The sequence below is a fragment of the Bubalus kerabau genome, chromosome 20, assembly GCF_029407905.1.
Source record: "Bubalus kerabau isolate K-KA32 ecotype Philippines breed swamp buffalo chromosome 20, PCC_UOA_SB_1v2, whole genome shotgun sequence".
Taxonomy (NCBI): domain Eukaryota; kingdom Metazoa; phylum Chordata; class Mammalia; order Artiodactyla; family Bovidae; genus Bubalus; species Bubalus kerabau.
The window spans coordinates 36,811,164-36,826,403 of record NC_073643.1 but is presented as its reverse complement, the minus strand read 5'-3'; the positions used below and the strand labels follow the sequence as shown (position 1 = coordinate 36,826,403).

At 40.4% G+C, this 15,240-nt stretch overlaps 1 protein-coding gene across 13 annotated transcripts in view; it reads left to right on the top strand.

The window, feature by feature from the left end:
- The window catches only part of SLC25A26 (solute carrier family 25 member 26), a 148,716-nt gene that overhangs the window by 105,375 nt on the left and 28,101 nt on the right, over positions 1-15,240 (top strand). For 10 of the 13 annotated variants that reach the window (XM_055557200.1, XM_055557194.1, XM_055557192.1 and 7 more), the window contains one exon: positions 8,621-8,665. The exons of the other annotated variants lie outside the window; for them this stretch is intronic. In XM_055557200.1, the coding sequence (XP_055413175.1) occupies positions 8,621-8,665 (45 nt within the window). The remainder of the gene's footprint in view (positions 1-8,620; positions 8,666-15,240) is intronic. 13 annotated transcript variants of the gene reach the window in all.

The window sequence follows — 15,240 nt, the reverse complement described above, 5'->3', positions numbered from 1 at the left end:
CATGTTGTTATTAGATATGTTTGAGAAATTATATATTTATAATCTGTATGATATATCTAGAATCTCCTGTGTATCAGAAATGAATGATTAAACAAAATAGTATCTTCTAAGCAAGGTAATTGGACATGAACCATCACGGGATAGTTAAATATTATAAAATACTATGCATTGATCAGAAATGATAATCATGGAGATATCTCCATGGAGACATTGTTTAGGGAAGAATTTAAATTTTGGAACTATATGTGTACTATTTAATTGAGGGAAAACCTTTGTTGAGATAAATGAGAAGCTATATCCCACACTATTAATGTCACTTAACTTTGGTTTAACTGGAGATGGGAAGCGCTTTTCGACTTTTAGTTCTAGGCTGCTTTAATTTAGTATATGGATTTTGATAATGAGAAGTGAATTGTGCTTTGTGCTTCCATGCTGGTTCGGTGTTAGAGAATCCGCCTGCCAATGCAGGAGACGCGGGTTTGATCCCTGGGTCGGGAAGGTCCCCTGAAGAAGGAAATGGCAACCCACTCCAGTATTCCTGCCTGGGAAATCCCATGGACAGAGGAACCTGGTGGGCTACAGTCCCACGGGGTTGCACGAGTCAAACACGACTTAGCGACTAGACAACACCAGTTGCACTTTACTTTTACATTTTTTTTTCACTTAATAAAAACTTAAGTCATACATAAGGTAAAGAAATAGTATAATGAACCCAAAGCGCTCATCATCAGACTTTGACAGTTACCAGTAATCTGTCATTTTTATTCATCTCTTATCTCAACCCACTCTTCACTGCTATTGTATTTTTCATAGTGTATTTGTAGATAGCATTTGTATACGTTGAAATGCACACATCATAGATGCACACTTTCAAAAGAGGATATATTCGTAATCCACACCCTATTATGATATTGAATATTTCCATATCTCTAGAATGTTTTCTGATATCCCATCCCAGTTACTCTTCCCATCAGGTTAGTTTTCCCTTTCCATAGAGCTTTCTATAAATAGAGTCTTGCAGTATAAATCCTTTTTGTGGGTCTGGCTTCTTTTCCTCGGCATAGCGTAGGTGAGAATCATCAGTGTTACAGCATGTATCAGTAGTTCTTTCCACTTTATTCCTAATGTTTCATTGTATGTATATACCACAACTTATATATCTTTTTTCCTGTTGATGGTCGTTACCTATGTGATTAAGGCTACTTTGACATACATGTACCGATCTTATCACAGATATGCATTGTTACTACTCTTGAATAAATACGTAGGAGTGGAATTTCTGGATCAAATAAAAGCTCAGCAAACTCCTTTTGAAAGGGACTGTCCCATTTTAAGTTCCCACTGGCAAAATATGAGAGTTGTGGTTGCTCAACTGAGGTGGTGCAGTGGTAGAGAAGCTGCCTGTCAGTGTAGGAGATGCAGGAGACATGGGTTCCATCCCTGGGTTGGGAAGATCCCCTGGAGAAGGAAATGGCAACCCACTCCAGTATTCTTGCCTGGGAGATCCCATGGACAGAGGAGCCTGGTGGGCTACAGTCCATGAGGTCACAGAGAGTCAGACACGACTGAGCTACTGAGCTCAGCCTACTGTTCTCTTTCCTGAGTCCCATAACTTTTAAACTAGTTTTTGTCTAAGTTTGCATAGTCTAGCTATTTCATATAAATGGAATCATATAATATTTGTTCGTTGTGTCTGACTTACTTCACTCCACGTAATGTTTTCAGGGTTCATCTATATTGTAGCATGTGTGTATCAGAATTTCATTCCTTTTTATGATGGAATAATATTCCATTATATGGATAGATCACATTTTATTTATTGATGAATTTGTTGATGAATATTTGGGTTATTTGGTTATTGTCAATATTGCTGCAGTGAAGATTGTTGTACGCATATCTGTTTAAGTCCCTGGTTTTGGCTATACCTAAGAGTGGAATTTCCAAGTTGTGCATTTAACATTAGTAGGGGCAAACACTGGATTGTTTTCTCAATATGCTTTGATTAACGCTTCCTTGATGACTAATGATGTTGACTATCTTCCCTGTGCTTATATTAGTGAATTGTATAACTTTTTTTGTGAAGTGCTTGTTCAAGTCTTTTGTGCATTTAAAAAAATTGGGTTTTTTTTCTTTGTTGTTTGTTTTCTTTGTGTTGTTAAAGTTTTTTATTCTGAATAGAAGTTCTTTTTAAGGTATGTGTTTTGTGAATATTTCCTTTCATTCTGTGACTTGCCTTTTTAGTAACAGTATTATTTAAAAACTTTGAAAACTGTTAACATTGTAATAAAATACAATACATGTCATTTTAACCATTTTGAAGTGTATGGTTCAGTTGTATTGTTTTCACATAGTTTTGCAGTTGTCTTCAAAACACTTCATTTTGCAAACCTGAGACTCTGACTTCTTTCATAATCATTAAACAACAACTCGCCTTTCCCATCTTGTCCCAGTCACCCCCTGCGCCCCCCTTGGCAGCCACCAGTCTACTGTGTTTGTCTGTGAATTTGACTGTGTGAGATACCTCATGTAAGTGGGGTCCTTCAGTATTTGTCTCCTTCTGACCGGCTTCCTTTACTTACCGTCATGTCTTCCCGTTTCGTCTATTCTGTAGAATGTCAGAATTACCTTCTTTTTAAGGCTGGGTAGTGTTGTGTTGTTACGTATATACCATATTTTGGGTGTCCTTTTGTCCGTAACTGGGCACTTGGGTTGCTTCCAGCTTTTTGCTATTTTGAATAATGCTACTGTGAATATAAATGTACACATCTCTTTCTAAGACTTTGCTTTCACTTCTTTAGTGTATATCCCCAGAAGTAGGCTTGCTGAATCACTTGGTAATATTATTGTTAGTCTTTTCGGGAACCTCCATACTGTTATGCAAGTGGTGGCACCATTTTGCATTCCCACCAGTACAGCCTGGGGATTCCAGTTTCCCCACATCCTCGCCCACACTTGTCTCCTTCCTTCCCTCTTTCCCTCTCTTGTGTTCCCTCTTTCTTTCAGAGTAGTTTCACAATGATATCATTTTGCTTTTGATTTTCTTTTCTGTTTTCTTTTACTATTAATGACTAGTAATGTTGAATATCTTTTCATATGCTTGTTGGCTGTTTGTATATCTTTTTGGAGAAACGTCTAGTCGGATCCTTTGCCCATTTGAAAAATAGGATGTTTTGGTTCCTGTTGAGTTGTAGAAGTTGTTTATGTATTCTGAATATTAACCTGTTATCAGATGGATGATTTGAAAATATTTCCTCCCATTCCATAGGTTGCCTTTTCAAGCTGTTGATTTTGTCCTTTGATGCAAAGTTTGAAATTTTAATGTAGTTGTTTGTCTAGTTTTGTCTGGTTTGTCTAGTTTTACTTTTGTTACCTGTGGATTGGTGTAATATTCAAGAAATAATTGCCAAAGCTAATATCTTGAAGTTTTTTTCCCTCTTCTAGGAGTTTTATGGTTTTAGGTCCTACCTTTAGATCTTTTATTCTTTTTTTTTTTCCTTTGATTCATTTTGAGTTACTTTTTGTATGTGGTGTAATGTAAGGCTCAAACTTGATTCCTTTGTATGTGTATATCCATTTTCCTGACATTGTGTGTGTGTGTGTGCGTGCGCGTGCGTGTGCGCTCACTTGTGTCCAACTCTTTGCAACCCCTTTGCGACTCCATGGACTGTAGCCCACCAGGCTCCTCTGTCCATGGGGTTTCCCAGGCAAGAATAGTTGAATGACTTGACATTTTCTACTCCAGGGGACCTTCCTGGCCTAGGGATTAAACCCGTGTCTCTTGTATCTCCTTCATTGCAGGCAGACTGTTTACCACTGAGCCACCAGGGAAGTCTTTGAGGAAGTTGTTCTTTCCCCATTGACTGGTGTTGGCACTATTGTTAGAGATCATTTGAACATATAGGCAAGGGTTTAATTCCGGACTCTTCATCCTGTTCCATTGTCTGTATGTGTTGTTGCCACTATATTTTTGCCACTACCGCACTCTTTTGCTTACTGTATATTTGTACAAGTTTTAATACTCTTAGTGCTCTTGCCTCTGAGATTAACTTTTTACTTGAGAATCAAACTGCTCACCGTCATCTTCTTCCCTGATTTAGATTTTGTTACTCTTGTGTCTACTTAGTGCTGTTTGGAAAGGTATTTCCAGAATGTTAGTATGGTTTATAGACCTGAGGGGTGAGTCAATTTTTTCTACTTCTAGGTTAATTTCCTTTATTAGGTATACATTCTGTTCTCTATATATAGTTGTGTATAAGTGAATTATAGTTGCTAAATTTAAAAAATCAATATGTATTGTTAGAATTCTTTGCTGGTATGTCAAATGCTAGCAGACTGGATTTGAATGAGTCTCTCTCTCTTTTGTTATAAAAGAATAGTAGTCACTTTGGGGAAAAGTACTTTCTGATCTTCAGATTCATTTGTCCTTGGTTACACTGGGCTTGAATATTTAACAGGAGAACTGGCCTTATTATCTTTGCAACACTAGAATGGAAAACCTGAAATCAAACACAGAAATTTGGACACTGTCTTGCAACAGAAAGGAGACTCCCCTTTGGGTCACTTGTAGGATCCATTGTGTTCTTTGCAGCTTACAATCAAGTCTTTTTTTTTTTTTTTTAACATGTTAGTATTCTGTTAATTATTTGGAAGATTATTGAGACACAGAATTCTAGAGCAGATGAGACTTTAGAAATCATATCTTCATATTCCTTCAGTTATATTGTAAATCACATTATTTGATTAAGGACTATAGTGTTATAGGTATTTAAGATCACAGGATTGTCAGCACTGATTGGCTTCGAGGATAATTCTAGTAGAAACACTTGGTAATAGGTAAAATGTGCCCATAATGTAATTTTTGTACCTTCATTTCATTAGTAATGCCCAACACTTCCTTGCCCTGTTTACCATTCAGCTTTCACTTTCTCTGCTTCACATGGAATCCTTACATGCACTCTTGTGTAGAATTATTGCTGTGTTTATTACCAGTGGAATCCATGGTGAATTCTAGCAGATTCCCCCCCTCTACATCTGCGTCTTTGATGGTAGTTGGGTTTACTGCTGCTCACTTATTAGTGCCCTGGGTCTTAACAGCCTTATTCAAACAAAACATCTTAAATGGAGGCATTAAAAAGGTCACAACAGTGAGCCATTTTTGTAACTTTTGGTGCAATAAAATGGGTATGTTGTGTTTTGGAATACAAGACCTCTGAGTGCAGCTATTCATTTTCTTCATCTATAAAACATTTTAGAATAACAGCTTACATCTGTTTAGGGTTTAAAATTCCACGTTTTGAAGAAACATCATTGTTTTGAAACTGCAAACCAGACCTGGGGAGGGAACTCGCTTTCTGACCGGCCCATGTTCTGTAGTAGTTGGGAGTGTTTGTTTTAGCTGTGGAGCCATATTTGCTGGCAGTACTACTATAACATGTGTGGAACACATTTTCATTATTTCTTCATATTGTAAATGACAAGACACATTCAATATGAACTTGACTTGAAGAATGTTTGAAACATTTTCACACATCAGGAGTTTATCTTATGAGGGATATTTCGTTACCAGAAGTCAAAAATACATTTAATTATTCAAGCATTTATAGCGCATTTAATTACCTGAGATTGTCAGTTAATCTTGTTTTAAAGTTGGGATTTACTGTCGGCTGACTTTTTGAAATAAATACTTTGTGGAATAGTTTTGGCCATTTCAAATGTGTGATTTCAAAATTACTTCTTTAAATTGAAGTAACAGATTAATGAATAACTCTTAATAGAGAAAAATGGGCAAAATGTCCATCTGTAGTATTCAAAATCTGGTATTATTTATTTATTTTTTTATCATTCTTTATTTTATTTTTTTTTTTTAACTTTACAATATTGTACTGGTTTTGCCATACAAAGTGCCAATAACAGACAATGTAGTTTTATGGGTTAATTTTAATCAAGAAGTGAGGAAAGCTAGCATTCTGCTACTGCTGCTAAGTCACTTCAGTCGTGTCCGACTCTGTACGACCCCATAGACGACAGCCCACCAGGCTCTCCTGTCCCCGGGATTCTCCAGGCAAGAACACTGGAGTGGGTTGCCATTTCTTCTCCAGTGCATGAAAGTGAAAAGTGAAAGTGAAGTCGCTCAGTCGTGTCCGACTCTTAGCGACCCCATGGACTGCTGCCCACCAGGCTCCTCCATCTATGGGATTTTCCAGGCAAGAGTACTGGAGTGGGGAGCCATCACCTTCTCCTAAGCTAGCATGGACCATTGCAATAAGTTATAAGGTGTTTTTCATCTTATAACTGTGACATATGTACATTCTTGTTAAAGTATAATGTATTTACATTTGGGAGGAGACAGCACAAAGAAGAAAATTAAAATCATCTATAATCCCACTTTTCATACTGTTCATGGAGTTCTCAAGGCAAGAATACTGAAGTGGTTTGCCATTCATGAGAAGGGGGCAACAGAGAATGAGATGGTTGGATGGCATCAGGGACTCAGTGGACATGAGTGTGAGCAAGCTGCCAGATAGTGATGGGCAGAGAAGCCTGGTGTGCTGCAGTTCACGGGGGTCACAGAATCAGACAAGACTTAGCAACTGAACCAAAACAATAATCCCACTAACTGTTAGTCCTCTTTGGCATTTTGTTACATATTATAAATTTAAAAAAATGGTGGTCCAGTGGTTTGGACTCAACACTTCCACTGCAGGGGGCCCAGGTTTGATTCCTAGTTTGGGAACTGAGATCCCGCAAGTGTGCAGTACAGCCGAAAAAAGAAAAAGAAAACTACAGTCAGTTTCTTTGGGTTTTGATAATATAATTGAAAATACAGCACTCTAGAGCCAGAATGGACGGTGTCAGATTCTTTCACGGTTTGGTAACAAAAACTCAACTAAATTTATCTCCTGTTATGGTACTTGGATGTACAGGATGGGGTGCTGCTTAATGATGAAGATGACAGACTTCTCTGAGACTCTTAGTTTGTCAATTTAGTTTAGTGACATAGGCTTTTTAATTTTTATTGTTTTCCTCACTGCCATTTCCTGCCTGAACGGAAGGCCGAATTTCTTTCTGTGGACACTGTCAAGTCCAGGGCCATTATTTCTTCAAGCAGAGAAAGAAGCTGATGCTAGACTCTTAATTTCTGATTAAATATAAGTATTTTAGAAATAAGTTAGCACTCTTAATTCATGGGAAGATAAATACTCATTATTCCCTTCAACACTGTGGTCTATGCACACACACCCACGCACATACCCACCCACTCACACACCCACCCCTGTGCCTAACGTTACTGGTCTGAGTCCACATTTACTCTTCACTGGCAACTGACCTGGATACAGAGCAGCAGTACTGGGGCCATAGTCTGCTTGAGCAGAATCATCTCTTTCTCAGGACCAGTACACAGTGCGTGGAGATTACCTAGGCTACTGGGGAGGTCCCCTGGAGTTCAGGTATTTTTATTTTAGGAATCATGAAGGTCCTTTTTTTAGAATTTTAGAAGATTTAGTTAAAAGCACATGGATTATACTGGGGGTGAATTTATATGCAGATAAATCCAGTTTGGGTGTCTTTTAGGTAGACTAGTAGTCAGATGGTCTGGGCTTCTTCTTAACTCTTTGTCTTCAGGCACGTTAAACAGCATCTCTGAATCTCCATCCCTCATCTGTAAAATGGGGATGGTAATGATACCTGTCTCACAGGGTTGTTGTGAGGAGTGAAATAAGAACTATGAAGTGCTGATGGACACAGTTCCTGGCATGTGAAACGTGCTTGGAAACAATTCTAGCTTAGCAATACACATCTGATTGTAAATCTTTAAGTGCCATGATTGTCTTCCTGCTAGAGATGACTCTTGCCCCTGACGAAGCTTGAGACTAAATCAGGCTCTCAGGCCGCCTCTGCTCCTCTCTGCGCAGAGCCTCACTCACCCAGCACGGAGAAGCGTTGCTTCCTTCCCCCGCCTGGGCTCTGGCCCTGGATCCCTCTTCTCAGCTTCCCCCTGCAAGTGGCTCTGCCTGCCTCCTCTTCCCTCTCTGCTGCGCTGGCCCTCCATCCACCTGCCTCACCTCTGCTTTCCTTCCTTTACCTTCCTTCCGCCCCCTCCATCCCTTCTCTCTCCTTCCTCCCCTTTTCCTCTCTCCCCTTTCTTCTTTCCTGCTCTCCCCTCCTTTCCTCCACCCCTTCTCCTGTCCTGCCTCACCCACATTCTCTTTCCCCCTTGCAGTTTCTCTCCAACCCTGACACCTGGCCTGCTGAGGAGTAGACAGCTAGAACTCTAAAGCAGAAAAATGTCATGTCTTTAAAGCTTTATTACCTGTGATGGAAAATATTTATTTTCTCATTTATATTTCAGTTGCCAGTCTCTTCATATTGCATTCCTATTTCAGTTTTAAGAGGGCATCACAGCATAATTTTATATCCCTTGTGCTTAAAAAGTCAGTAGATTCTACAAGCAGTTACTGTTTAATTCTATACTTAAAAATTTGTTTAATGGTATTTTTTTATGTATATAAATTTAAAATGAAATAATGTTTCTGAATAATAATTATAAGTTCATATAGTCATGCTAAGCAAATTGATCTTTCTGGCCTAATTTATTTGGTTTTCCTTTTTTTCTCTTCAGATTCCTTTCTCATTGGTCCAGTTTCCCTTGTGGGAGTCCTTAAAAGTAAGTTTCCTGATCTTCATATAAAATTACTGTCTAATTATAATAAATACCCACTAGTTTCAGCATGGAATACTGGAATATAATATTGATTATTGATTTAAAAACTCAAACTTATTGAGTTGGAAGCATTTTGTGAGCGGGATTCACATGCCGGTAAACTTGTTTTGAGCTTGTTTGGGTATCTGTGGTATGTGGGAAAGAAGCGTATGGAAGGCATAACTGAAGTCCTGAGATGTTCAGGAAAACCTGGCTTTGCTGTGCGTTGTAGCTCCTTTTCTCCCCAGTTGAAGTTTATTTCAGTTCGCTGTGTGTGTAGAGGTTAAGGAGTGACAGTGAGGGTAAATGGAAAAGGAAGGAAAGCCCGGCTCTGGATATTTATAGGCCTCGGAGGCCACGACCTCCCCCCCACATCTAGCGGTGGGCTGGAGGGGGCGCAGCAGGGGCCCTGGCTTCTTCAGGGCCCTTCCGTCTTCCCTGCTCACCAGGCTGAGGAACCCTTACTGGGGAGGAGCAGAGTGCAGGGAGTCAGCCGTGAGGAATGTCACGCAAGGTTTAAAAAAAACCAACTAAATGAATGTGTGAAAGCCATTATTCAAAACATGAAGAGATGTTGTATTTGTTTTTCATCTTCTGGTGCAGTGATTTTGAAACTTGTGGGCCATGCTGTGACTTGTGTGGTTGTTTGCCAGCATTTTAAAGATGACAATAAAAAAGAAAATCATAGCATCTTATGAGGTAGGGTTAAGAAGTCTTATTTTGTCAAACTTCAGGGTTGTGTGCACATATATGCACATGTCTGTGCCTTGGGTTGCAATGTGAAATGTATTTCTCACTGTGGATAATGATGAAAAAAATTTGAAAGCCCTTGTGCAAACGAAAATGGTTTAGAAATGACCAAACTGTAAAATGGCAAGGTACCTAGCTAGGTAGGCATTTGATAAAAAATAAAGGAATAACTCTCATTATTGTATAGCATTAATAATCATGGCACACTCAAAGAAAATGTGTTTGGAAGCGTAACAGTTATTTGGACTCTGAAAAATAGTCTGTTAGGGTTATACACTAAGGATAATAAAATGAGACAAAATGTTACTCATAAAAAATAAGCTCTTCAGTATTTAGTATTGAGAAATACTTCTTACAAGTATCTGATTTTTAAGGATAATGCAGTTCGTTTAACGCTGGTTTTGGGGTCTTTCATGGTCGTTTAGTTTGTTTTTGCTTTTACTGTTTTCTGTGTGGCACACGGGGAAAATGAATTTCTCTGGCAGTGTTTCCAGGCGTGATGTAACGGCCATCCAATGAGAAGGTCACATTCCATAAGCATAACAGCTCTCTTTTTGTGTGTGTGACAAAAGAACAACGAAGCAACAGCTGTCCCGAAAACAAGACTCACTTTATTAGTGTCTCAGTAACCAGCATTCACGTGGCTTCTGCACACTTGCTGACGTCCCCAGGCCCGGTCTCTGCATAGGAATGTTTGAGGCCCAAAGAGGGGAAAAGCATGGGGCTCATTTCTTTTCAGTACTCAGGGCATTTGTAGTATGGTAACTAGTTAAGAAATGTCTAGAATTTTTCAGAGTAATCATAGATGCCAATGTTGGGCTTTAATATTTTTCTTTGAGCCGGTGTTCAGATGCTAAGATTCTTTTTTTCAAGTCAGATGTATTAAGGTATAATCTTCATATGGGAAACCTCTGTAAGTGTACATTTTTATAGGTTTTGGCAAATAATGAGTACCACCCTAAACATGATATAGAATATCTGTAGGTTTCTCTTTTCCAGAATCTCATATAAATAGAATCACACACTGTGTAGTATTTTGTGCCTAGCTTCTTTCATTTAACGTGATGCTTCTGAGGTTCATTCTGTTTCACCCCGACTTGTGGTTCACGCCTTCTCGACACTGAGTGTGCCTTGTGTGCATATACTGTAATTTGCTCAGCCAGTTACTAGTTGATACACCTGAGTTGTTCTCAGTTTTTGATGATCATGGATGAAGCTGCTGTATATATTTGCATAAGGATATTTTTGTATGGACATATGTTTTTCTTTCTCTTGGTTAAGTACTGAGAAGTGTGGTTGCTGGATCTTACGGAGAATATAAGTTTAAGTTATTAAGAAGCTGTCACAGTGTTTTCCAAAGTAGCTGTCCCGTTTTTCTAATAATAGATGAGAGTTCCTATAGCTCTCCATCCATGTCCTTGCTTATTATTAAAGTTTAGCCTTTCTGATAGTTGTGTACTGGTATCTTTATGGCAGGTTTTTTGTTTGTGTTTGTTTTTGATTTTTGCCACACCGCTCTGCATGCGGGATCTTAGTTTCCGGACTAGGGATAGAATCCATGCCCCTGTAGTGGAAGTGCAGAGCCCTGCCCTCTGGACCTGTGGGGAATTCCTCGTTGCAGTTTTTGTTTATTTAGGTTGGGTGGGTCTTCGTTGTGGCGCGCGGACTTTTCTCTGGTTGCGGTGAGCGGGGCTGCTCTTTGTTGCGATGCAAGGACTTCTCACCATGGTGGCTTCTCTTGTGGAAGCACAGGCTTTGGGGGCACCAGCTTGAGGAGTTGTGGCACACGGCTTAGCTGCTCCCTGGCATGTGTGATCTTCTCAGATCAGGGATTGAACCTGTGTTCCCCGTGTTGGTGGACGGATTCTTACCTGTTGTACCACCAGGGCAGTTCACTCGTTGCAGTTTTGATTTGCATTTTTCTCAGGGCTAAATAATGTTGAGATCTTCTCATATAATTTTTTTTTCAACATACATACAATGTGAAATCACAGTGCTTTGTAAAAGGTAATTTTGGGCATTCTTTTATTTTTGTATTTATGATTTTCATCAAGTAAAACTTGCTTCTGCAGCCATGGAGACACTGTATTATACGCAGGAGTTTCTTTCTGTTACGTTCAGGGAGAAATACGGCTCAGGAAGATTTTTCTCAGTGAGGACTTTGGCTCATTGTGTGCACATGATGCTGTGAAGTAGTGGGAATCTGGAGATAGAGTCTAGCCACCATCACCTTAAACTTATTCGGCCTAAAATTGATGGAATCACCTTCTAAAATCACTTCCTCCTATCTCCTTGATTTCTGTTAATCATACTGCTATTCTCCTGACCCCTTAGTCTCAAATCCCAGATTAAATCTGATTCTCGGTTTCTATATCACTCACCAAGTTGTGTTCACTAAGATTTTTTGGAACCTGTGGTATCCTTTGTTTTTATCAGATTCTTACTAATTTGTGCCTAAACTAAGTTAACAGTCTGATCTGTTCTACACACTGCATTTGTGTGATCGTCCTTAAACATCTTTTTGAAGTTCCCAGGAATGTGTAACTTTCTAAAACTCTAAAACATGAAGTTGTTGGATATCCACATTGTGTTCTTAATTGGTTTTTACAGCTCCCTTCCCCAATAGTTTTTTTTTTTTTTTTGCTCTTCCTCCCTTCCTTCCTTTCCTTCTAACCAGAGTAGGCTGCTTACTGCCCCTTTTCTTTGGCTACTTTCTGAAATGCCTTTTCACAGATCAAATGCAAATGCATCTTTTAAAGCCAGCTCAGTTTTTTTTCTCCTGCCTGAAGTCTTCCAACCCAGACCCTGAAGCTTTATTCGTATGTCTAACATCTGTCTGTATTGCTGACTGGTGTTTAATCGTGTGCTGTGTTATGTATAAAACGTCTTAGAGGTGAGCTGTGGCGCCTTCTCATAAGGCCGCAGCCCCTTCCACAGATAGAAAAGTGACTGATGCCATTAGTGTCCATGTATGGCCTGCCTCCTGTGAGCGCGACACTGTGCCCTTTCACAGTGGTTCAAGATGACTGAGGTGTGACTGATGCCCTTGAGGAGCTGTAGTCTGTCCGAGAAGTGCACACTCACAGATACCTCCATGGTCAGGTGTCTATGATTGGCACCCACCAAAGGCGGTGTGGGGGTCAGCCCTTCTGACTCCCCGAATCATATCCTTACACTACCTCGTTTCTGAGATTTTCTTTCCTTTTTTATAGTACACATACTTACAAAAAGATTTAGATGAAAGAGTAGACAACATAAAGATGGACTTCCCTGGTGGTCCAGTGGTTAAGACCTCCCCTTCCAATGCAAGGGATGCAGGTTTGATCCCTGGTCGGCGAGCTAAGATCCCACGTGCCTTGCGGCCAAAAAAACAGAAGCAGTGCTGTAAGAAATTTAATAAAGACTTAAAAAAAGAAAAAAAACAACCATAAAGAGAAGGGGAGGTAAATGGGGCTGAATCATCGTATATAGAACACCCGCACAAATAATTTTCCTTTAAGGTTTATGTTGACTTTGGAACTTTCTGGCAGCCCAACAGGAAGAGAAGTGAGTTAGATGACCTGGTTCTATTACCCAGCAAATGACCAAAACATGCTACTTTACCTTGTTTCTTGGCTTTGGGTGCCATATCGGTGTGGATAACTTGCACGTTGAGAGCTCTGTCATGGACCCCCCGCTCTGAGTTACAGCCTCACGTGACCAGTGTCCTCGGTGACATCCTTGTCAAGGTGTCTCAGGGGAAGCAGTTCAGAGCACAACACTTGGTTTGTATTCCCCTTTTCCCCAGCCTGTTCCTTCCCAGATGTCCCCTACTCAGTAAAATAGCACAGATGTCTGTTCCTTGCCAAAGCAGAAACTTGAGAATGACTCCATGGGTCTCTCTTTCCGTCATCATCCAGCCCATCACCAACCCTGCTGTTGGGACTTAAGCCTCTAACTCATCTCCTGTCTGAACTGCTGCGTTGGCCTCTCTGAGGGTCTCCCTGATGGTGTTCTTGCTTTTCTAAAATATCCTCTCTTCACAACAGCCAGAATGATCTTTTACAGAAATAGATCTTACCACTCTGTGCTAAAAGCCTCCAGTGACAACTGTTTGAAAGAAGAGTAAAATGCAGAGTTTCAGCTGTGGTTGACGGGGTTGCACGTCATCTGGGCCCCCCGCCTCACTGACCTTCCCACAGCACCTGCCCGCCGCGCGCCCCACCCACAGCCCCTCTGGCATCCCTCTGTTCTGTCTGGCTTGCCAGGCCGCTCCTCACCAGAGGGCCTTTAAGTGTGTTGTGCCTCTGCCAGAAGTGTTGTTACTCATTCTCCTCTTTGTTATGGGTGCCTACTCTGTGCCTGGGGCCTGGGGCCATAGTGATCCTGAGGGTTGACAGAAATCCCTTCCCTCCTCATTCTGGCTCTTTCGCTGGGCTTTCTTGGTGTCCAAATCCTTCTCGTTTCCTAGGTCTTAGATCATGTCACCACAGAGAGGCTTTCCTTCCCTGTCCACCCGTCTTTAAAGTAGGACTTTACCATCTTCCCTGCTCAGTAAACACAGCATCTGTTTATTTCCTTCCTGGCATTTTAATAATTTGTTTATAAGTTATGTTAAACAATGAGTTTATAAGTTTAATAGTTATGCACGTATTGTCACTTGAATTCTTGTAAGAAGCACGTTGTGTGTTGAATAGATATTATATGCTGGGGTGGGCATTGTGCTAAGCAGTATACTATATATTCCTTAGCCTCTTACTCACATGACATACAGCTCAGGGGGACAGGGCTTGTCGTCATCCCCACTAACACAGAGAAACCAGGTGTCAGAGATTGTGTTTCATCTCCCAAATCAGTCCTTGGTGTTCTGCCCAGCACTCTTTCACCATGCTAACATTGTTTCTATTACTACAATTACTAGTAGTCATTAATAGTCACAATAATCAGCATTTCTCATAGTTACAGTGTGCCCAGCACTGTGATAGCCACTTTCCATGGATTGGTGTTCAGTGGCGCAGTTGTATCTGACTCTTTGCGACCCCGTGGACCGCAGCACGCCAGGCTTTCCTGTCCTTCACCATCTCCCAGAGTTTGCTCAAACTCACGTCCATTGAATCGGTGATGCCATCCAACCATCTCATCCTCTGTCAACCCCTTTTCCTCCTGCCTTCAATCTTTCCCAGCATCAGGGTCTTTTCTACTGAGTCAGCTCTTTGCATCAGGTGGCCAGGGTATTGGAGCTTCAGCATCAGTCCTTCCCGTGAATAGTCACGATTGATTTCCTTTAGGATTGACTAGTTTGACCTCCTTGCTGTCCAGGGGACTCTCAAGAGGCTTTTCTAGCACCATGATGAATTTTGACATATTTTTCTATCTATGAAACTTTGTAAGGAAAAAAATGAATATATTCATTGCCCTCTCAAAATTTACTCATGTTTCTCTGAAACCTCTTCCCACTTTTATTTTACCTCTGCCCCATGGGCAGCGAACACTGATCTTCTCTGTGTCACTAGAGATTAGTTTTCTTTTTCTAGAATTTTATAAAAATGGGATTGTATAGTATATAACTTTTTTCCTGGCTCTGCCGCATGGCTTGTGGGATGTGAAAGCATCAGTTCTTTGGCACTCAGCTTTCTTTGTGGTCCAGCTCCCACATCCATACATGATTACTGGAAAAACTAGCTTTGACTATACAAACCTTTGTCAGCCAAGTGATGTCTCTGCTTTTTAATATGCTGTCTAGGTTGGTCATAGCTTTTCTTCCAAGGAGCCAAGTGTCTTTTAATTTCATGGCTGCAGTCACTGTCCAC